This window comes from Megalobrama amblycephala, linkage group LG18 (genome assembly GCF_018812025.1).
Source record: "Megalobrama amblycephala isolate DHTTF-2021 linkage group LG18, ASM1881202v1, whole genome shotgun sequence".
Lineage (NCBI taxonomy): Eukaryota > Metazoa > Chordata > Actinopteri > Cypriniformes > Xenocyprididae > Megalobrama > Megalobrama amblycephala.
The window spans coordinates 14747173-14770841 of record NC_063061.1 but is presented as its reverse complement, the minus strand read 5'-3'; the positions used below and the strand labels follow the sequence as shown (position 1 = coordinate 14770841).

The 23669-nt window shown below is 38.1% G+C and overlaps 3 protein-coding genes and 1 non-coding gene across 5 annotated transcripts in view; 3 read left to right on the top strand and 1 right to left on the bottom strand.

Annotated features, from left to right (window-relative positions):
• Positions 1–265: 265 nt before the first annotated feature.
• Positions 266–6284, top strand: cd248b (CD248 molecule, endosialin b). Its single transcript, XM_048166045.1, has 2 exons — positions 266–514; positions 3278–6284. Exon 2 carries the CDS (start codon positions 3283–3285, stop codon positions 5221–5223), a length of 1941 nt encoding a protein of 646 aa, XP_048022002.1. The 5' UTR covers positions 266–514; positions 3278–3282; the 3' UTR covers positions 5224–6284.
• Positions 6285–6839: 555 nt separating this feature from the next.
• On the bottom strand, positions 6840–6921 carry trnas-gcu. Its single transcript has one exon. It is a non-coding gene; the product is annotated as a tRNA-Ser (tRNA).
• An 848-nt stretch (positions 6922–7769) lies between these two features.
• zgc:110540 (deoxynucleoside kinase) lies at positions 7770–11406 on the top strand. The gene is made up of 7 exons (XM_048166046.1): positions 7770–8027; positions 8550–8665; positions 8751–8944; positions 9047–9194; positions 9303–9418; positions 9507–9606; positions 10867–11406. The coding sequence occupies exons 1-7, from the start codon at positions 7934–7936 to the stop codon at positions 10891–10893; spliced, it is 795 nt and encodes a 264-aa protein (XP_048022003.1). The 5' UTR covers positions 7770–7933; the 3' UTR covers positions 10894–11406.
• Positions 11407–13141: 1735 nt separating this feature from the next.
• The window catches only part of ankhd1 (ankyrin repeat and KH domain containing 1), a 49505-nt gene continuing 38977 nt past the window's right edge, over positions 13142–23669 (top strand). For both annotated transcript variants that reach the window (XM_048166044.1, XM_048166043.1), the window contains exon 1: positions 13142–13594. In XM_048166044.1, the coding sequence (XP_048022001.1) occupies positions 13331–13594 (264 nt within the window). In that variant the 5' untranslated portion in view covers positions 13142–13330. The remainder of the gene's footprint in view (positions 13595–23669) is intronic.

Genomic DNA, 23669 nt, shown 5'->3' with positions numbered 1-23669 from the left:
AATTGTTGGTTTAACTTAAAAAAGTAAGTTGCCTGGTTGCCTTAATTTTGTGTTCTTTGAAATTAAAAATTTGTGTTAATACAATGAAGGCAATTGGTTTAATCAATAGAAACTCAAAATATGTTGTTATCTGAACCACATTAATTATTTAAGTTGATTTGACAGAAGAAAAAATGTTGTGATAACAAATCATGAAAATATTTTTTTTTAAGGTGTGGGTCATTCTAAACCCCATAAACGGAATCCTGGGATATCTTGCTTCACGTTATACTGCTCACTTTACCCGGGGTTAACAATTAATCCTGGGTATTCATAACCTGATGTTTCACATTGTACATTCGTAATCCCTGGTTTAACATTCTTATTTGCATATTTGCGGTGTCAGTGTCATTGATTGGATAAAGGCAGCACGCGACCTACATAGCTCTAGCATTGCGCATCCTCGTATTGCCGACTGTAGGCTACTATATAGATTGTGGTTTATAGGCTACTGAATGGACATTGGACTATAAAGGTAAGAATGAAACGGTCTCCATTCAAATTGTCGTGTTTTCTGTCAGCATTAGACATTTTTCCTCTCAAACGCGGAAGTTACTGTTTATATAGCCTACAATGCGCACTTTGCGCCTTGTTTCCGTGATTGTCTAAAGCAGGCAAATGTGAGTATTGTCTGTTGGTAAGCGTCTAGCTGTAACATTCTAAGGGGCCGTTCACACAGAACGCGTTTTTCTATTCCAATGCGCTACTTTCCCATTGTTTTTCTATGTAAACACGCGCTTTACAGACGTGCATGACCGTTACGCTCGCGTCTCGCGTCTTTTGCAGCGCCTCACACACGAGCGCCGCGTTTTTAAGACGCCGTGTCAAGTTAAAAGAATTTCAACTTTTACACGCAGCGCAGCTCATCAATGTCAGTTCCAAAACAGTGGACCAATCAGAAGAACTTGGAGGCGGGGCAAGCGTTGCGAGTTGACATGACAACTGTTTTATATAATGGCAACATGGCGGCGGAGGCGCTCATTATTATCTTATTTTCTTTTTTTCCATGTCAAAACTTGTATCTGTAAATTCTGCAGTTTGCCTATTTCTATTATTTCCGTTATTGTCGTTATTGCATCACGTCTCAAAGGCGCGTCTCGAGACTCTCGCGTTCTATGCTGCGCTTTTTTTAAAATCACTTCTGAGCGCTGCGTCTCGCGTTTTTAGACGCAAAGACGCGTTCTGTGTGAACGGCCCCACACTGCATCGTTTCACACTGTACAAGTTTGGCACTGCAATGCGTGGTTAACACCACAAAAGCGGTGCTAAACCTGTTGCGGAGCAGGGTTTCATAACCCTGGGTAAAAAGCGGAGCTAACCACACTTCTAAATTACAAGAGTGAAACGTTCCTTTACCCGGGATTAAAAGCGATGTTTAGAACGACGATAACCCGGGGTTAAGCGTAACATGAAAAGACCTATATTAGAGTTTTATTTTTGTAGTTTTGCACAGAAAAAAAAAAACATTTTCACATTTTTTTTTTTACAATGGTCAGTCAAAGACAATAATATGCTCAAAAAGACCAGTGTTTTTTAAACATTTGCTATCAAACCATTTTCTCCTCATTAAAGGGTTAGTTCACCCAAAAATGAAAATTATGTAATTAATGACTCACCCTCATGTCGTTCCACACCTGTAAGACCTTCGTTCATCTTCGGAACACAGTTTAAGATATTTTAGATTTAGTCCGAGAGCTTTCTGTCCCTCCATTGAAAGTGTATGTACGGTATGCTGCCCATGTCCATAAAGGTAATAAAAGCATCATCAAAGTAGTCCATGTGACATCAGTGGGTTAGTTAGAAGTTTTTGAAGCATCGAAAATACATTTTGGTCCAAAAATAACAAAAACTATGACTTTATTCAGCATTGTCTTCTCTTCCGGGTCTGTTGTCAATCCGGGTTCACGACTCCGCAGTGATGCTGCTGACGTGTTATCCGGTGCGCCCGAGCTTCATTTACAGTCTGAGGGAGACGTACGCTGTATTCAAGCTATTCTACATTGTTTGTATTTTGGTATTGCTATATTTTTTAAAATGGTGCGTAAGTGTGCATGTCGCGGATGTCCTAATCGCCAAAAACAACGTCGTAAAAGTGCATTACCAATGCCGACAGATGAAAGGATTCAATGGAATCAATTAAATGGAATGGATTCCGGAAGAGAATACAATGCAGAATAAAGTCGTAGTTTTTGTTATTTTTGGACCAAAATGTATTTTCGATGCTTCAAAAATTTCTAACTAACCCACTGATGTCACATGGACTACTTAGATGATTTTTTTATTACCTTTCTGGACATGGACAGTCTACCGTACATACACTTTCAATGGAGGGACAGAAAGCTCTCGGACTAAATCTAAAATATCTTAAACTGTGTTCCGAAGATGAACGGAGGTCTTACAGGTGTGGAACGACATGAGGGTGAGTCATTAATGACAATTTTCATTTTTGGGTGAACTAACCCTTTAACTTCAAATAAATAACAAATAAAACCTGCATATTCTCTAATGTTTGGTTGCTTTCCATTGTGTAAATGAATTTAAATGCACAAATACAGCTTGATTATGGTGATGAGAAAGAACAGGCAATACAAATTAAGTTAAATATTTTTAAACCATTACATCAAAAGAATTTTATATAAAATATTATGCTAAATTAATTTAAAAAAAGAAAACAGTCTAAGCAGCTGTGCAAAAATTAACCACACAAGAATGCAAAAATGAGAAAATCTTATCAGGATGACCCAGGATAATGTTTTCAGGTTGGATGGATGGATGGATTTGTGATGGTGATTGTTGTAGTGATTGGATGAGTGAGTGGAGGATGGGGGGGGGACTTGTTGGCAGGGTCACAAACTATTTCCTTAAACAGTTTTATGAAAACCATACGGCACAAGGGAAAACCACAGGCTGAATCTCCCCCCACCACTCAGCACACTCATTACCCGCCCCCTCTTCTAATAACAAACGTCTATACCCTCCTCCTCTGTCTCCCTGCTGCAGACAGACTGCAGACAAAAGTCATCTCTTTAAGCATAGAGACCAGAGGTTTGAAAGAGCTCATAGGTAAATTTAAACTTTTGATTAGGTGAGAAAAAAAAAAAACTGCAGACAAGTAAGATAACAGACAAAACAAGAATCATCTCAGCTGCAGAAATAATGGGAATCAGGACTGTTAGAAAATGCTGTGCTGCATATCCCTTTCTTTTCTTTGTTCTTCTATATTTATATTGGTCTAAAGGAGTCATGGGACAAAGCTTGCAGGAGCAGGATGGCGTGTGCAATGCTGAGGGATGCTATTCTATTCATCTCCAGCGCAAGACTTTCCGGGAGTCCTGGAGGACCTGCAAGGATAAAGGGGGGAACCTGGCTACTATGAAAGGACCAGAAGAAGCTTCTTTGATTCATGACCTCCTATCGTCAGGGGTCAGGCGTGGCTCCCGACCCAGAATCAGGCTGTGGATTGGCCTTCAGCGTCAGCCTCGGCAGTGTTCGGCCACACGTCCTTTGAGGGGCTTTACCTGGATCACTGGGGATCAGGAAACACAGTATACAAACTGGCAACGTGATGACTTACCCAGTGCTTGTGCTGCTCATCGTTGTGTGGTCATTACCTACAACACGGCTGACAAAAGTGGCAATGACCAGTACAACTTCAAATGGCTCGATGGGTCTTGTGCAGTGGCCGTGGAAGGATTCCTCTGTCGTTACACCTACCAGGGGATGTGCCCAGCTCTTCAAAAAGAAGGAGGGGGTCCTGCACTGTACACCACCCCATTTGAACTGGCAAGTACTGCTCTTACTCACATCCCTTTCGGTTCTGTGGCAACTCTTCCTTGTCCCGACAACGAGAAGGAAGACCAGTCGGTTCTGTGCATGCTGAGGGAGGACGGGAGCATTGGCTGGTCGAAGGATGCACCGCTCTGCTTGAACACTCCAAGGGACTGGTGCGAACAGGACAATGGAGGATGCGAGCACTACTGCTTGAACTCGGATACACATTACTACTGTGAGTGCTCAGAGAATTATGTCCTGGCAGAAGATGGAAAGACCTGCCAGCTCTCGGATCCCTGCCACAATGCCAACTGCGAGTTTGAGTGCGAGTCCACCCCTCAGGGTCACCGCTGCAAGTGCCCCGATGGGTATCTCCTGTCAGGTGATGGTCAGAGCTGTCTTGATATAGATGAGTGCTTGCAGAAACCATGTCCGCAGGAATGCATCAATGCACCTGGTACATTTGAGTGTAGGTGCAACGAGGGCTACCTTCCGTCTGAGTTCGGAGAATGTGTGGACATAGACGAATGCATGGAAGGAAAGTGCGATCATTTGTGCGAGAACTCTCCTGGTTCCTACACGTGCCGCTGTCACGAGGGATTCTCTCCACGTAGAGAAGATCCAGATCAATGCGAAGATATTGATGAGTGTAATACCCCAGACATTTGCGAACAGGTGTGCAGAAATTATGAAGGTGGATTTGAGTGTCTTTGTGAGGAGGGTTACATGTTACAAGAGGACAACTACTATTGTCGGCCAGTCGAAGAGGATGAACACACGACTGGCGAATCATCTGATTCAACTCCCAGCTTGCCTGAACTGGTGACAGATGCCAGCCCTCTGGAGTGGCTAACAGATACCCCAAGCTTGGAGTGGCATTCGACTTACCTGAGCTGGTTTACAGAGAAGACCCAGGAAGGAGATGTAACTACACAGGAACCTGATTTAAATGAGCATGCATCCTCAAACTCACCTTCATCTAACTTTTTGATGGATATTACAACTTCAGCTTATTCAAATGAAGAGGATGCACATGAGGAAGAAATATCAATAGCAACTGGTGATACAGTAGATGTAAGGACTTCAGGAGACAAAGGACCCTCAGTGACTTTGACATCTGCGCCTAAGAGAAAATGGGATTTTGTCATGCTTACTCCTGAAACATCACAAATTCCAGAAGATACATCAGGAACAGAACAGCGTCCAGGTGACAGGAAGAAACCCGACAAAAGCTGGCTGCTTGTGGCACTGTTGGTACCACTATGTGTTTTTATTGTGGTTATGTTAGCATTAGGCATAGTTTATTGCACAAGTTGTGCTGTAGAGCCACGGAGCAAAAGCGTGACAGACTGTTACCGCTGGACCACTGCGTCCAAGCCTGAAAAGTCAAGCACAGCAAAATCTCGAGCTTGAGTAATGTACATTGTACAGTTAACATGACTTTTTTTATTATTATTATTATTAAAAAGCAGCAATGACCCTGGACTTCGTCAAGCTGTTTTGGTGTGATCACACTGTCACTTTGGTATTCTGTAGGATCCTGTGGGATATAAGAGCAAAATAGTCACTTAGATGCACAATTTAACTTTCAGACATTGTTTTAGACAATGAATAGGTTTTTAAAAAGCATCAACAATTCTTTCCTAATGGAGTACAGGCAGCAGTAACCCCCATGTAAGAGACATTTTGTGGAAAGTGGAACATGGCAAACAGAATTTAGCATGCATCCCTTTTTCATATAAAACAATAAATGAGAATTTTTATAACACTTACAAGTGAAAATAAAAATATAAACAAATCTGCAGCTTAAATGTGTTTGTTCCAGTCACAGTTTATGCAACAGCGCCCCCAACAGTGAGGTATGTAACTACAACTGTTTGTCCAGACTTTAGGTTGTTTTCAATCATTGTCATTTACACACAAGAGATTAAACAGATCTGAGTGCATCAGTTTAACTTTATTTTATCCTGCACAAGTTATCTGACTAATGACTATAAAAGGAAATGTCAAAGAAAAATAGAGCAGACCAATAATAGTCATGAAACTTAAACAGTTCAAGCACAAAACACACCTTTAGTAAAATAGTAAATTAAAGAATAAATTATAAAGTATGCTAACACGATTTTTTTGTTGTTATTATTCCATAACAGTATATATCAAATCCATGATAAACAATTGTTTCATCAACAAATTCGTTTTTCACTGTATCCCACTATTCTCATTTTGAAAGTGTTTATCAAAAAAAGTTTTTTAGTAGTGTTAAAATTAATGTTCCTTGCTGTCACTAATAAAATTTCATTAGCACTTTCAGCATCCCAATTTTAATTCACGCCTGCTCTGGCAGTGAGAATGACCGCTGGTTTGGCCGTTTTGTGTTGTACAGGCACAATCACACCAGTAGCGGTCACTGTATGACATTTGAGTTATTGTCTTCTACAAACTAACACGATTTTAATAAAGCTGAACTTGCACTACATTATAGTACAGTTTTTTTCCTAATCATATGTTGTTTTCAAAAGATTATAGGCCTACTTTGAATGTGTTTGTAAAAGTGATATGAGCCAATCAGAAAATTCAGGGTTTGTTTACTGCTTTAGGATTGTTGATGTCATATGTGCAGCAGGATCATTATTATATAATGACTAACTTGATCAGCTGATATATTTGTCGGAATGTAGGCTATTTAAAAATCTGTAATTAACAGTTACATAATGTAATTTGAATTTCTGTCTACATCTGGTCTATGGGAAGCTGGTCCATCAAAGAATTGCTTTAAATTGACTGGTTGCAGAAACGTCAAGATCTTCAGAAAAAAAACAAAAACAAACAAAAAACAATCTTACCTTGTAAGAAAAATGATTTAAAACAAGCTTTCATTTAAAAAAAAAAAAATTGTACATGAAATTGCAGGAATAAAGAAACAGTATTTAATGTTTTCTGGTGTGATAAATATAACAGAGATTTTAGGAAAGTAAAAACTGTAAAATTGCCTGAGACGTCACAGACAAACTCCTGAAAAACACATTTACCGACGAGGATGGGATTCGAACCCACGCGTGCAGAGCACAATGGATTAGCAGTCCATCGCCTTAACCACTCGGCCACCTCGTCATATACCGAAAGTTGTTTTGTTATTATGTATTAAAATGAAAAGTGTGTAAGTCATATCGACTTAACATTCAACTTGATTTTATTTTTAATTTCAGTGTAGATACTAAAACGTTCAGTTACTAAATGGTTGTTGAAGCACCTTTGTCTCCATGATATGTTGCTAAATCGCTATCACAACACGGTTCTAGTAAACACTAACAAAAGCATTAAAATTAGCAATTAGAAAAACGCATTCTAGAAAGACTGAAACTGCGCTTGAATACATTTGAGGAAACTGGTAATAAAGCAAATTAATCGAACTATTTCACTAACAGCAGACTAAACTCACAAACTAGCCGTTAGTGCCACTTACTGCCACTCAGTTTACCTGAAAGAGATAAAGACTATACAGCTTTTTGTTAATAATAGATAAAGACCTAACAATTGAAAGTATCACTTATTTTACTTGGTTAAAAAAATGTGCGGGAAAACATTTAGCTTGACATTCGTGTTGCCGTAGTTCCTTTCTGCCCTCTACTGGTCACACTGATATTACATTTATATAATAGTAGCTTTTTTTCCATAGTATTTGCTTTTTTGTAAAGGTTTACATCTTATCTGGACACTAGTTAGCTCCAGCAACTTCAAAACTTAAAAAACCCCACTTCATTGTGTAATATTTACAATGTTTTCATACTTTTAATAATGTGTAGCTTTACTTAATTTAACGGTTTTAAAGGTTTACGTTGTCTTACATTTACTGTCTGTTTACTAGATAAAGAACAGGAAGTGTCTCAGGGCAGCTGAGCACACGTCAACCAATGAAACGGAGGCTTCTGTGGTCTCGACCAATCACACAAGGAGTACTAGAGCCCCTCCCCGCGCCTCTGACCATGTGAAGTCTTGCCGCGAATTTCAAGCAGAAAACTGTTAGGCGCGCACGGGAACATTTAAGCTGGTCTTACAGACTTTTAAAAATATATATAAAACAAATCAAGTGGTTTGTTTATTTATTTAAGTATTTTATACGATAATGGCTACTCCTCCCAAAAGATTTTGCTCAAGCTTCGACGCTGACCTCAGCTTCGAAAAAAGGGCATTGAAGGTCTCGATAGAGGGAAACATTGGTAAGTTGCTTTAATCGACGAAATAATATAACGTTACATAAATTAAAACGCATCTAATATATAATATATAAGTATTGTTAATAGCTTAGTTTTTTATATTAAATAAACGAGAAATATGCATGAGAGCTTTCTTGTACTGTTACAGTAACGTTAGTGCTGTTGGCGCCAAATACTATTGTCGTTGAGTGAGGCTTACAACCATCGACTATGACTGAATTTTATATATATATATATATATATATATATATATATATATATATATATATATATATTCATTGAAATCAAAGAACGGTTGACAACTAAAGGATGTTGTTTCATTACATTGCAGAATTATGACAACCAGGCTAATGCTATTGTCATACATACTGTCATACTGCTATATTATTTGGTTTAAGCATCCTTATGGCTATTAATGCAAAGATAAAAACGTCTAGGGAACTGTTTTTATCTTTGATAATCATAAGACAACACAAATTTTGCTTGTTTTGATTTTTAAAACATTTATGTCTGTGAAACAAACAGCGGCAGGGAAGTCAACTTTAGTGCGCTTGCTGGAGCGGGCGTCAGAGGAATGGGAAGTCATACCAGAGCCCATTGGGAAGTGGTGCAATGTACAAACCACAGAGAACGAGTACGAGGTACAGTATACAAGAGATATTATTAAGGAGTGTCTTCATGTTAATTTGAGTTCTTTTAATAAAATATCCCCTTCAAACCCTGTAGGAGCTCAGCACGTCCCAGAAGAGTGGAGGCAACCTGCTGCAGATGTTATATGACAAGCCCAGTCGCTGGTCTTACACTTTCCAGACCTACGCCTGCCTGAGTCGTGTCCGTTCACAGCTTCAGCCTCCTTCTGCCAAACTTCAGCAGGCAGAGAAACCAGTCCAGTTCTTTGAGCGTTCTGTCTATAGTGATCGGTACAGACAAACAGCTTCTCTCAACAATTAGAAAACAATTAAAAAGACAAATGTAAAATGGTATTGAATTGAAACGTCTGATTTTTTTTTTTTATATTCCAGATATGTGTTTGCCTCCAACCTCTTTGAGTCTGGAGATCTAAATGAGACCGAGTGGGCCATCTACCAAGACTGGCATTCGTGGCTCCTCACTCAGTTCGAGTCCCAGATTGAGCTGGACGGCATGATCTATCTTCGTGCTAATCCAGAGGTATCTAGCAGTTCCTTTATATTTTGATTGGATCACCTGTAGTAGTAAAAAAAAAGTGATGTGAATGTAAGGATAAAATGATTAATTGATTAAACGCATGATCTGCAGAGGTGTATGCAGCGTCTTCAGTTCCGAGGGCGAGAGGAGGAACAGGGGATTCCACTGGATTACCTGGAGAAGCTGCATTATAAGCATGAGTGTTGGCTGTACAACCGAACCACAAAGTTAGTGATTAACTTAATATGTGCTAAAACGTGTGTTTCAGCTGTTTGCATTGTTTAATTATCTAAATGGATATCTTGTCATATACAGGTTGGATTTTGAGTATCTTAAAGACCTGCCAGTACTGGTCCTGGATGTTAATGAGGATTTTAAAAATGACAGAATTAAGCAAGAAGGTGTAATTGACAAGGTATGTATATATAAGTCTGTGGACAAATGCCATCATTAAAGGGTTAGTTCACCCAAAAATGAAAATTCTGTCATTAATTACTTACCCTCATGCCGTTCCACACCCATAAGACCTTTATTCATCTACAGAACACAAATTAAGATATTTCTGATGAAATTCGAGAGCTTTCTGGCCCCCCATAGACTGCAACGTTATTACCACGTTCAAGGTCCAGAAAGTAGTAAAGACATTGATAAAATAGTCCACGTGACTATTGTGGTTTACCCTTAATGTTATGAAGCAAAACTTTATTCAACAATTTTCTGTCAGTTTCCGATGCTTTTCACATTGTAAATGTAGTGCAGCGCTTCTGGGTTCAATGTGAGAACACCGTATTACGCATGAGTCGTGGTGCTCACGTGAACAGAGTCAGAGAGTAGAGAAGAAAGTCATTATTTTTGTGCACAAAAAGTATTCTTGTCGCTTCATGACATTAAGGTTGAATCACTAGTCACACAGACTATTTAAACAATGTCTTTACTACCTTTCTGGACCTAAAAAATAGTAATAATGTTGCAGTCTATGGGGAGGTCAGAAACCTCTCGGATTTCATCAAAAATATCTTAATTTGTGTTCTGAAGATGAACGAAGGTCTTACAGGTGTGGAACGACATGAGGGTGAGTAATAAATGACAGAAATGTCATTTTTGGGTGAACTAACCCTTTAAGAGTTTTGTCTCTAATGCCCGTTTCACACTGGATGCACAAGCAGAGTTTGTCACGTGCAGATGAACCACAACTTGTGTACTGCAAATACAGACGAGTATCTTCTATTCTGTCAAGCTATTCAGGTGTTTTCCCCCGACCACTGTGTCACGTGCTTTGATTTATGATAGGTAGCATACTGTGCTGCGATGCAGCAGTGTTCCTCTTCTACTGTCCCAAACACAGGACGTGCCATATATATGTAGTTTACATGATAAAAGTAATCTTAAAGTTAGGATATACCTCAAGATTTAATCATTTAAATGGGCCTTTGAAGTTTGGGCAAAAACTCCTGGCAATGATGTGTGCAGAAAGAAATTTATAAAGGTTTGGAACAACTCTACGGTCAGTAAATGACAGAATTTTCATTTTTTGTGAGCTGTCCCTTTAACATGGGCTTTGAAAAAAATATGTGCTGCTTTTACACATTCAGTATGAAACAGGCATAACAGTAAAGTGTTTTAGCCATGTTTTGACATAATTTTGATGTTTTTTCTTTTTTCTTTTTCTTTTCAGGTGAAGGAGTTTCTGAGCAACCTGTAGACTATATAAATTGATCTGTGTGAATCATGTAAACTGGTGATTCCTCACTAGTATGCCTCTGGTCATTTAAATGAATTTATTATTGTATTTTATTATTATTATTTTTTTTCATTTATTTTTTTATTTTTTTTTAGCTTTTTAAATGTAAATTTTTTTTTTATTATTTTTTTATAAATACTTAGCTTGTTGTACATATGTATCTCGTTGTATAAAATTAAAAATCTAATTTAAAAAAAAAAGAAAAAGATTTGAACTCTTCTGTAATGGAAACTGAAGCAGGACAGGACATCAAATATAAAGTGCAGGACATTTTGGGACAAATAACAGTAAAATTTTAAACCACTGGCTTTAAGTGCAGAGATGAATATTTATATGAGTTTTGTCATTAGGTCTGAAGACTGTTCTATAAGGAAAAAGATGAAAGTTAATATTACGAGGTTATTAAAAAAAAATAAAAAATTGATTTACCCAACTGAAAAAGTTGTGGCAATAAATAAAATCTCAAAAAAGCAAGTTATTTTCTGTTCTTTCTGCTAGAAATTGCTCTTCGTAAGTGCCGTCTCTGATTTTTTTTTTTTATAGAATAATTTTTTTCTATAATTTCGAACAACTGGAAAGTTTGAATAGAAAATATAAGGTTTCATAACCATTAATTTCTGCAATTTTAGGCCCAATTCTCTCCAATTTGCCTCATGACTAGTTGCCCAAACCCTTACTTCTGTAATGCAGGCTGTCAGAACGCTGACAAACCCACTAATGAGGACCTGCTGGCTCAGTCTGTGTTTTTGAGTTCATTATTATAATTAAGCTTTCATAATTTTCGGCCTTCATGGTCAATGCAGGCAATTCACTTATGACCAATTTTCAGTTTCATTTTATCTATATTCAGACAGTTACCCATTTAAACCTACATCTTTAAAATTGAAGAAATGTGTCACTTTTTTTTTTTTTTTTTACAATGCTTGTAAATGGTTTAAATGTCATGCAGACATATCCTTACAGCTCATGTGACTTTGAGAAATAATTAAATGCATTTGCAACACCTTAATCATGAACAGGAATAATTAAAAAAAAATATATATTGCATTTGCATATGCCAATCTAAGGTTGTGTGGCACATATTCACATTTTAGTCACATAAGTGAAGAGTCTGAAGAAAATGTAGAACTTTTTTTGACGACATTATGAATTAGCCTATAAAACATGCGGTAAATAGGTGAAACAAGTGATTTTTTTTTATTTCACCTGAAAAACAGCTACATGTAAACAGAACCTGAGTTTTATTATTTAGAATATTACAATGTCATATTGTTTATTGGAAAATATTAAACCACTGTCTAATTGTTCTAATCTTTCACATTAAAAATTGCAGAGTATGTCAAATTATTAAAGTTTGAAAGCTTTACTGAGCTTCCAATTGTCATCTAAACAGAGTTTATTATAAACATTGAATTTAGCTTTTAATGCAGGAGAAAAGTCCCATTAGTTTTCAGTTTAAAACTGCGACGAAACAGCTTTCCATAGACTCATAAATATAATTACATGTAGTCATAACAGCTTCTGTACCAATATAAGAGGGTAAATATATTTATGCAGAAGAATATGAAAAAATGTCCCTATGCAAAATGTTATTTCCCCAGAAATTAAGGACATTTTATAATTTTGTACAATATTATATACGTGTCAAAATTAAACTACAAGTCCCATAATTAAATCTTCCACAGAAATCCGGGTATTGCTTCACCCAGGTCGGTCGCGCCCTCCTCTAAACGGACTTATTGACACAGTTGTCTTAACATGTTAAATAATAAGTGTTGCTTAATGTTGGACGCAGTGGGATGACAGCTACAGACTTTTAACTGTCAGCACCTTGTATTTATATTCATAAAATATTTCGGCAGTTAGTGACCGACTAATCTGATGTATCTAGCTTTACATTACTATAAACATGACATCTCAGAAATTGATAAAACTTCCTAAATATGATTCTGAAACAAATTAACCTCTACTTTCTCGATAAAGACAAAAATAGGCGTATCGAGAGGGCGGGAATTTGTGACAAGCGTGCCCGCGTCCAATCGCCTTTACTAAATGATGTTTCCTGGCGTTAAATCTTAAAGCCCTCTTGTAAACCAACCTTGACGTCGCGTGCTTTCGCTCGAGTAGCGTGCGTCGCAGCGAATCAGGTTCCAGTATTTAACTCTCCTGCCCAATAGCCTTCGCATATTTTAAACAGGGGCGGGACAATACACAAATGGAACGAAGTAGGGTAGGTTGTTAGAAAGTTAATGGCTTGGGGGAAAGAGATTCTCTTCTCGCTTCAGGAGAGTTTGAGGATTTTTCTGAAGTAAAACGTAATTATTTTATAACAATATAACCCCAAAGAAAGTGAAAAGACAACATTACCTTCACAAATAGACGTATTATTTAGGAAAGTATGCAGGATGCAGTAGCCGGGACGGCAATGCTGACGGACGGCTTCGAGGACGAGATTGACTCGGTGACTCCGCGTTCCCCTGCGTTAGGGATGGGGGTTGGAGCTACACCAGGAGCCGGACTCGGGGGCCTCGGTGGCAAGAAAGTACGCTTGTTCGGAGAGGCTGGCGGGCCCACCACAGACAGACTTGATTTCAAACTCACAGCGGCCGCGGTGCTATCGTCAGGCCCCGGATCCGGCAGCGACGAGGATGAGGTGTCTGAGGTGAGAGCGAGTCAGCCAGCAGGAAAGTGGAGAGAGTGTGTGTGTGTTAGCTCACATGCTAACTTCTGCTAGCCTTAATAGGCTTCATTCCCAACCCACCAAAACCCTGGAATTAATCACCTCATCTAAAGAGGCTGACTTATCACGTCCCACTTTTGACTACATATATACAACAACTCTCTCACGCGGAGCGCCGTTAGCAATTATTTCAGCAGCGTTTCACGCTACCCACGTTGCCAGTTGCGTTTCTAAATAGCTCAAATTCAGGCGAGTTAGCTTAGCTTAGCACGGGCTCAGAGATGAAGGCTGCGATTTGGGCCTAAAGAGAACATCAGGGGGCAACGCCATCGTCTGCTAGTTAGCCATCCCAAATCATTTCATCTATTTCAAGCACTTGTCACTTTAGTTTACGCCTTTTAAAGTGTAACTCGCCACACGTCGCGTCTTAGTGGCTGTCATTTTGAAGGATGTAGAAATGTCGCTAGCCGGGAAGCTAAGTGGCTCTTGGTACGTATCTAAATATTAGCTGGAAATATTAGCTGTTTAGCAAAGCTTATCTGCGTGACGGTGCCACGCCAGGCCTTTTGCAGTGTTGGTAAACTTAGGCTTTGACTTAGATCTGACATCTGTGTCAGTGCATGCAAGATGTTAAAACGTTCACATAACCTTAGTGTCAGCACTAGTGCTTGGCCTCAAGACATGTAAATGTATCCCCACGGCAGGTTCTGTAATTTCATGGGACGCAAATGTTAAAACAACAAGCTTTAAGATTAGACATTTGTTCCTCGGTGTCAGAGGAACAATTATTAGCCATTATGATCACGAAGTGTGGCTCTGGTTTTCAGGGAGACTTGTCATGCGGGTTTGTCGTCATACATCAAGATGCACCTGTTGGGTCCTGTAGATGTTTAATTATCAGTCGCACTTAAGAAGTTTTTCTAATAACTGCAGCCACTTCTTATTGGATCAAGTGCATACTTCCACTTCATCTAAGCATTTGTAATACACAAACAGAGGTATGGTCTGAATATTAATTTTATTTAAAAGATTGTATGGATTTACCTTTTTTGACAGATGACAGGCATTTGCCATGCAAGAATTGCATGATGAAAAATTCATGCATACTTGTAGGGGTGGGCGATATATCAGAATATTGTTTGTTTTGCTTCAAATTAGGTTGTGATATCAAAAGTTTAGATCACATTGAAATTATTCTTTAATTTCACTTCAATGAAGTTGAGAGCTTTTTACATAAAAGTAATTAAGAGCTGTAGGACAAATAAACATAATTGAGCAAAGATGAAAATTAAGTAAACAGTCGTTTAAGTTCTTCAGTTTTTCTTTTTCGCTGCAAATTGTGCTTGATCTGTTTTAAAAAAATCACCCTGTCAGTTTTCTAAATGTATGTTATAGGTCTTATTGCAGACATTTAATCTATTTCTATTTTTTTAATGTTTAATCAATGTCATACTGGATCTTCTGGTGTAAACGACAGACTTCCTCTGGTGACATTATCAAGACTTCTCAAACCACTTAAACCAAGATTTTGATCATCTGCCTCCACTTTTGAGTGCAACGGCCACATCTCAAAACCCTATCAAACTGACGCATAGAACCAAGTGGAGTTGTCAAAAGTACCAACAAATGTAAAAAATGTGACGCTTTGAGCGCTGTTGAGCGGATTCGTAAACACCTGATTGGTTGTTGTGTTGACATGCTCATCGGATATGTCTGTGACTGGCTACAATGATCAACGCACGGGAGTGTTTGAATTTGAAAAAGGGAGCGTTTGAAAGCAGGCGTCTGGTCCGCGATAGATGCCTGCTTTCAAACGCTCCCGTGTGTATCTGTGTAAGCATTCGGTGAAGAGTGTCATTGACTGTTTACAAAACTTTTACAGCGTTGATCATTGAAGCCAATCACAGACACATCCAATGAGCCGTGAACACGATGGCCAATCAGAAGTGTTTACAAATCCACTCAACAGCATTCAAAGCGTCACATTTTTAAAATTGCAGTACTGACTAGGTACCGAAGTCTGTACTTTTGACAACTCTAGAACCAATTCCCGTCCAAAATATTTATTTTTTTGATAATCCGTTGCACTCATATATATACATCACTATATGGAAGAATATATCTGTTACTGCTTCCATTTTATTTGCATTTTTGTGTGTTGTTGCAAATACTTTTCTTTTCTTTTTTTTTAATCTAAAAGAATGTCTTAAAAACGCATACAAATTTATACACTTTCATGACGCCCACATATCATGTGAGAATAATCACAATCTCTACCGGTTGACAAATTTCTTGTTTATCGTGTCAACCAGTATATCCCCTACATACTTGCTCCACTACCGATTGTGAAGTGTTGTTTAAAAAATACAGAACTTTTTTGGCTGCAGGTCAACCATAGGCCTGTTTTAATGTAAATGACTGAAGTCAAATTGAGCTCTCGGGCTCTGTGCTGAAACGCTTGCAAACATATATACTGTTGTATTTCAGAGCTGCATGTGATCCCCCCCCCCACCCACTGTCTGGAGTACAGGGGTGTGTCTGTTGCCTTTTATAACTTGTAATGGGTGCCCCCCCCTTGTGTTGTTGGTATTTGTTTGGAATTTAGGGGGAGGGGTATTAAAGTTGGTGGAGGTATATAGAGATGATGACAAGCTCAGGTAGGACCTGCATTCCCACGGATTCTGGCACTCTGCATGCACTTCTGGTTAGGTCACTCTGCTTCAAGAGTCAGTCTGCTATATGCTTTATGACTTAAAATTAGACCGTAAATATGTTTAGAAATGTAATTCATGTATGTGAAAAACAAGTTTAGTCATTCTGCAACCCAAAGTATAGCTGAAGTAGGATATTCAATCTGACCTGGAAGCTGGATCATGTGAGAAGTTGTTACATTACTTTCATGAGATTATGAATCAATTGAATTTTTTAGTTACATTTAAATTCTTGACATTCTTTTTGCTTGTATTAGTTCTACATGGAATTCTGCAGTCGTCTGTAGTCATAGATTTGCTTAGTCGGGTTCTGATAGTGAGCATTGTATCTTGTGTCATTTTAAATTGTGACAGTTTGATTTATTCTCTTAATATAGGCCACTATTGCAAGTTATATGCATGGTTCTGGAAAACCTGGGAATATCAGAATTTCAAAAGTGTGATTTGCATGTTTGGAAAAGCATGAAAATGAATGAAGTGTTAAAAGGTCATGGAAAATCATAAAGGCAATTTAAATTTTGTGGTTATGCTCCGTTCTTATCACTCCTTATGAGTGTGGTGGTGTTTCACTCATTGGTCAACATGTGGGAACCCTTTTTATGTCCTATATGAACAGGCACAGGAGTGATGTTCTGGGTTCATTCAGAGACTCGTTGTTAAATCAATATCTGAGTCAGACAAATGTCAGGTGAAAAGAGCAGCATACTTGTAGCGCACAGTTGCCCTTTTCTGCCCTCGTCAAAATGCTTTTTCTTAGGAGAAGAGAAAAAAAAATTAGTGTTCAGGTTTGCATTGCATTTACTGAGTTTTAAAGGGTTCACCCAAAAAATGAAAGTTCTGTCATTAATTACTCGCCTTCATTTCATTTAAAACCTGTAAGACCTTCGTTCATCTTCGGGAATACTTTTTATGTGCAAAAAACAAAAATAACAACTTCTTATAATTTCTTCATATTCAACAATTTCTTCTTTTCTATAACCTGTTCACAAGAGTAGCACGACGTATGCATGTGATGCTGACGCAGACACTGAGGAGAAGAAATTGTTGAATTAAGTTCTTTTTGTGCGGAAAAAAACTAATTCTTGTTGCTTCATAACATTAAGGTTGAACCACTGCAGTCACATGGACTATTTTAACAATGTCTTTACTACCTTTCTGGTCCTTAAAATAAATACTGTTGCTTTCTATGGGGGATCGGCAAGCTCTCCGATTTAGATATCTTAATTTTTGTTCTGAAGATGAGCGAAGGTTTTACAGATGTGGAACGTCATGAAGGTGAGTAATTAATGACAGAATTTTCATTTTTGGGTGAACCAACCCTTTAAGTCCTCGTCCTCTACTGAATACTTCATTAGCATCTTTTCATGCTGATGTCTTAGGAACTCCCTTACACCAAAGTATTTTTGACTTATGGAAACTCATAACATAAAAGGCTTTTCTTTGTTGCTGTGTTTTTTTTTTTTTTTTTTTTCCCCTCTTAACATTTATTTAATGACCAAGACAATTCACATGACTGTGGCCTATGCCACAGCATGTGTTTCCTAATTAATTGCATATTGTTTTATGAACGGAGTCAGCTACACATTTGCTACATGTTAACTCCCTGTCTTTGGGGAAAACTGTAGATATAATCATATACAAACCTGGCAATCCCTCTACCTTATTTCAGTGGTGTTTCTAGTTTAGATCCTAGCTAGTGCAACATTTGCTGTTTAACATTTGACTATCTCAAGTAGTTTTTTGTTTGTCTGGCTATCACCAGACCAAGCTCAATTTAAAATTGAACATTGGTCTGGGGAGTTTGCTATGTATTTCCTACTGCACAAGAGGGGCGATCAACGCGCATTATTCACGCAATTGGATAGTCCTTCAACCAATCAGATCAACGATCCGGGTGACGTACTTTTGCAGAGCGACGCGAAAACTCCACACAGGCTTAGTTTGTATTGGTTTGTAGCATTGATCAGCGGTTTGCAGAAGCAGCAATGGCATCGAGCGATTTTTGCAGATTGTGCAAAAAAACATGAAAGTGATCGGTGTTTACACCCAGTCGAACGATTTGTTTGCTAAACTAAAGAACTCATTTAGCATCGTTGAGAGGTTAAAAGGAATTGGATTGACGGTCGTGCGAGAGACGTCATCGTGTTATACCTGCCCAGAGCCATAGAAAGAGCTCTGTACCCGCCAATAGCGAGCAAGGTGGATAAGCCAGTCTGTGATTGGTTCCCGCAAAAGTGTAACAGATGCAGCAGAAATGAATGTACAGGTTTCCAGACTGAGTTGCCGGGCGAAATCAAATCGGCGGCAGATCAGGCTGGGTTTACCCAGTCTAGTTTTTTGTACTATTTTGTAGTGCAAGAGTTAGTTTCTCCTGCTATATATGCAAAAGAAGTGATGTTTAAAGTTTTAAATGCAAAATATCAGTTAAATTGGTTAATTTTCTTAAATCTTTAGTTTTGAGGCTGTGGATGTAGTGACCATACTGTGGCTTGAAGCAGCTTTTTATAAATACACACAGTACACATGCATTCAGAGCAGGTTCTCTGCTGGATTGCCAGTTTTATTCATATATAACGGCGTAGTAACTTCATGATTTAACTGGTGTTTTGCAGTTTCATCTTGTGCAGTTCCAGTTTGTGATGATTCTTTATAAACCTCTTGAGTTGTTTCGGCCATATGTCGTAGTACATTAGAAACTATGTGAAGTAAATATCTTTGTGGGCTATCACAGCTCCAGCATTATTCACTATTGCTCGCTGTTTTTAAAAAAAAAATTATTTTATCCAAACCAATAAATTTAAAGTCAAGCTTCGCCCCTAAAGATGAATTCTTCTTGCTCACCCTCATGATGTTCCAAACCTGTATGATTGTATGACATATCTTAAGTAGAACACAAAAGGAGATGTTAGACAAGATGTTTACGCTGCTCTTTTCCATACTATGAAAGCAAAAGATGACCAGAGGCTTTTAAATACCATAAAATACCATAAAAGTCATTCATATGACTCATGCTTCGCATTTCCAAAGTCGTGTTAGAGCATTGTGTGAAGAACAGACTGAAATATTGTCGTCTTCAGCTCTTTGTGCGATTTGAATATATGCCCGTTTATATTTTTCACATCATGATCGGTTATGAGACTCACAACCAAGAATGTCTTGCATCATTGTTGTGACGTCTTGATGTGCCATATTTAAATATAAAGATGCGATTTAAGATGTGTTGCAGCTGAGATTAATAGTGAATAACTATGAATTGAAGAAATTAAATCAAACTGGTTTGGAACAATGTGGTGAGTAAATAAAGAGCATGTCCATACAAAATGTTATCCCGCTCCACCCCCCACCCCCACCCCCCCTACATTTGACCTAAAAACACAAGTAGATAAATATGCTGTGTTTTGTGTGTATGAACCTGGCTGACACAGGTCATATATAGTGCAGTACATGAGCCGTGTATTCGCAGAACTGCTGTGCTCTTTTGGACTTTATACACTGTATGTTATTCTTGTCAGAACTCTCCCTTCCAGGTCGCCTGCGTGCTTGGCTAAAGTTTTACCACCAGAAAGCTGCAATGTATAGAACACTATAATTTTTGTGTTTTCCCATCAGAAAATGTTGAATAAAAGCTCTTCTTTTAAAGACTCCTCAAGACGTAGGTATATGAGCCAGTGTTTTTGATTTCACCAAGTCATCCTATTGTTTTCATGATGGTTTAGGGTTACCAGCCCTAAACCTGTCTGCAGCCACCAGACATGTCATTGTTAAAGGCCCACTGAAGTGCCTTGAAATGTGCAGCATTATTCAGTGTGTTGACGTAATTTCCACTGAAACAGGAAGATAGTGCGGGACATATTGAACAGCTCCTCCCTTTTTAAAAAAAAAAAAAAAAAATGGCCAGTAGCGTTTAGTTTATATCACAGCTTGGCCAGAGCCGCAGAGCTCTGTAAAGCCTCCATTTCTCCTCCTAATCTCCTCCATATAACTATAAAATATAGCATTCTGTGCAGAATTCAGATGGGTCCGATACGTTTTGACTCACGCATATGATCCACTCAGTGCTATTATGTCTCTGGACTGGAGCAGACCGCGTGCATGCTAGAGCGGCTTGCGTGACACTAACGTGAAACCAGACTTCATTCACCCCAATGTAAAGCATATTTGCACTGTTGGAATCGTTCCCTATCCCCTCTATAGTGCGTTATGTGCCATTCACCATGTAGAAAATAGTAAATGTGTAAACAAGTGACCGATTTCAGATGCAGCTTCAGCATCTTTATAATGAAGGGGGCGGGATGCTTCAGATTCAGAGAGCAATTGATTGGACATAAGATCCGATGAGAAGCTGAAGTGCAGCGTGATATCATCAAAATCATTGATCCATATTGGCGGTACTGAGAGACTCTAAGTTTTGAAAGCTTATATCTTTTAAATGCAAATTTTGTTATTGCTTTGGAACACACTAGCTTATAGATAAGGCTAACACACTCAGACTAAAATCCAAAAACTTCAATTTGGATTTCATGACGACTTTAAAGCCAGATATTTGTACGCAAATTATTTGAACTCCTCCAGTTCTTGCCTCTTGCCCTCTTGCTGGAAGCGTAGCACTCGCAGTCTGTCTCTCGGTGCAGAGATGAGGTAATGAGAGTCACTTGTTTGGACGTAGCCTCTCGTCTCGCCCTCGTGTCTCTCTCTTTCTCTCACTCACACCCTGAGACAGATGCTTCCCAGAGTCTGAGACCAGAGCACAACAATTCCAGCCACGCCAGAGCCCTGCACATTCAAATGCTCCTGTATGCTTTTAATTACTCTTACTGCAGATGGGCTCTCTGCTTGACCACGCCCGGCCTCGCTGCCTTACTCACCCTGCTTTTTGGGTCAGCTCCTTTTGGCAGCCCTTCGTATTTATCTCGTCTGAAATTGTATGACCCCTCCCAGTTCCTTGGTCTTGAAACTTCAGTACACAAAAAGGGTAATCCCTTGACATAATTATAAGAACAACCAGAATGGTGTGTTTCACAGCATTTCTGGTGGTGGCCTCCTAGATTTTGGCAAGAACCAAGGTCTCCTAGATTGTATAACTGTTCTATAAGCTTTGAAATTGAGAATCTGTTTGTTCTTGTAGAAAATACATAATTTTCATCGTTCATTTCCAGTAATGCGTGAGTAATGTGTACGTCCTTCCGTCAATGTGGGTGGAATTCAGTACTAAACTATGCAGAATAAGCATCAGAGCGTCATGTTGGCTGCATACATAAATGCTTAAAAGTTTGCTGATTTTATTGTTTCTTGAGATTTGCCTATGTAAATGAATTTTTGTGGTATACCTTACAGAAAACATACACTACCATTCTAAAGTTTGGGGTCGGTAAGATTTTAGGTCTCTTATGCTCAACAAGGCTGCATTAATTTGATTTAAAAAATACAGTAAAACACTAATGTTGATATATAATTGTATGTGTTTTATATATAAATGTAATTTATTCCTGTGATGGCAAAGCTGAATTTACTCCAGTCTTCAGTGTCACATGATCCTGCAGAAATCATTCTAATGTGTTTCTTTTTATTATCAATGTTGAAAACTGTTGTGCTGCTTAATATTCTTGATAAAACTGATGCATTTTCTTCAAGTTTCTTTGATGAATAGAGTTCAAAAGAACAGCATTTGAAATAGTACATCCTTATTAAAGCAGAACTAAGTAACTTTTTTTACCTTCATAACTTCATCAAACTTTTGAATCAGTGCACTGACTGCTCAGTAAATGGGATTGTGTTTTCTAAGAAATTAGTTATTTTTCTAATTTTGATACTATTTTGTTTGAAATATGAAATATCCAAATTTGACAGCCTCATGAATGTAGTAAATGCAATAAGAATTGTGTATATTTGCCTATTAATTCTCATCGTTAATGAACCAAAATAATTTAGTTTCTTATGATTCTCTCTCTGAAAGCGCAGAACAGAGCAGATAGTCTCCTTCTGTGTGGGTGTGTTGGTAGTCTAGAACTTTATCAACAGTTTGTACTGGCAATAGCAAACAGATTTTAGCTTAACAGACTTTGATTAAATGCGTAATGTACGTCATATGCCTTCTGCTCTGTTTACATGTAGCAAGTGCTTACAACTGGATTTAAGCATGCTTGTCTTTTGTATTTGCATTTAAAAAAAAACAAAGTAATCTTTTTGGGCGCATCAGGCATTATTTGAGCAGCCTCGAATGTCACAATGGCTTTGAAGGGTTCTGTGGTAGACCACAGGAACAATTAAACTCATGCAAGGTTACTGTGCACTGTTGTATATATTATCTGATATGAATGAGAAGGGATTTTATTTATTTTGATTGATGTTTGAAAGTTTCACATTAAAGCCAAAGACAAACGTATAGTATGGAGTATGTGATCTCATCATATCAGTATTTAAATTATTAATATTATTACAACTCTTTTCTTTCAAATTTCTTTGAAATTTCTATTCAAAGATTTCCCTATCACGTTGTACAAAATATAGGCCTGTACTGGTTTCCACATAAATATTACGCAGCACAACAGTTTTTAACATTGATGATAATAAGAAATATTTCTTGAGCACTAAATCAGCATATTAGAATTATTTCAGAAGGATCACGTGACACTGAAGACTGGAGAAAATCAGCTTTGCCGTCACAGGAATAAATTATATTTTAAAATATATTAAAATTAGAAATCAGTTCTTTCAAAGGGGTGGTTCAGTGGTTTTTTTCTAGGCTTGATTGTGTTTTTGGGGCACAGTTTAACATGTCTTAATGCTTAGTTTTTTTTGAAAACGCCATAATATATTTCATATATTTTACCTTTATTCTACACCTCTGTTTCCACTTTCATTCGAACGGCTTGTTTGACTTCCTGCTCCTATGAAGCCACTCCCTCCAAAATACGCAATGTGCTCAGATTGGTTAGCTGGCCCAGTGTATCCAGAGCCATCGTGATTCGCTGAAGCATCCGGAAACGCCACTCCCCTTACCATTTGTTACCGGTTACGTGCACTTCGGTTATATTGTATGCTCAATTTGATTATATTGCTGTATCAAATTGAGCCCGAATCAGACCCAGATGAACAGCAATCGCAGCTTTTAAAGGATGTTTATGAATGGTATTTCATTTATTATTTGTGTCAAAGTGTTTAGATGCTGTCACTGCTGTTTGTTAGCTTTCAATACAGTTTTATCCTGATTTAAAGCTTTACTGTAGCTAGGGTTGTAACGGTATGAGATTTCCACGGTATGATAACCGTCTGAGTAAATATCACGGTTTCACGGTATACAACAATCAATTATTATTTATATCATCAATTAAAATGACCAATAAATT

Excerpts from the sequence above, each read along its gene's own strand:
- cd248b (XM_048166045.1), top strand. The coding sequence starts at position 3,283 with ATGGGACAAAGCTTGCAGGAGCAGGATGGCGTGTGCAATGCTGAGGGA.
- zgc:110540 (XM_048166046.1), top strand. The coding sequence starts at position 7,934 with ATGGCTACTCCTCCCAAAAGATTTTGCTCAAGCTTCGACGCTGACCTC. Across the intron at positions 9,195-9,302 it reads ATCTTCGTGCTAATCCAGAG|AGGTGTATGCAGCGTCTTCA; the intron begins GTATCTAGCAGT and ends CATGATCTGCAG. Across the intron at positions 9,607-10,866 it reads AAGAAGGTGTAATTGACAAG|GTGAAGGAGTTTCTGAGCAA; the intron begins GTATGTATATAT and ends TTTTCTTTTCAG.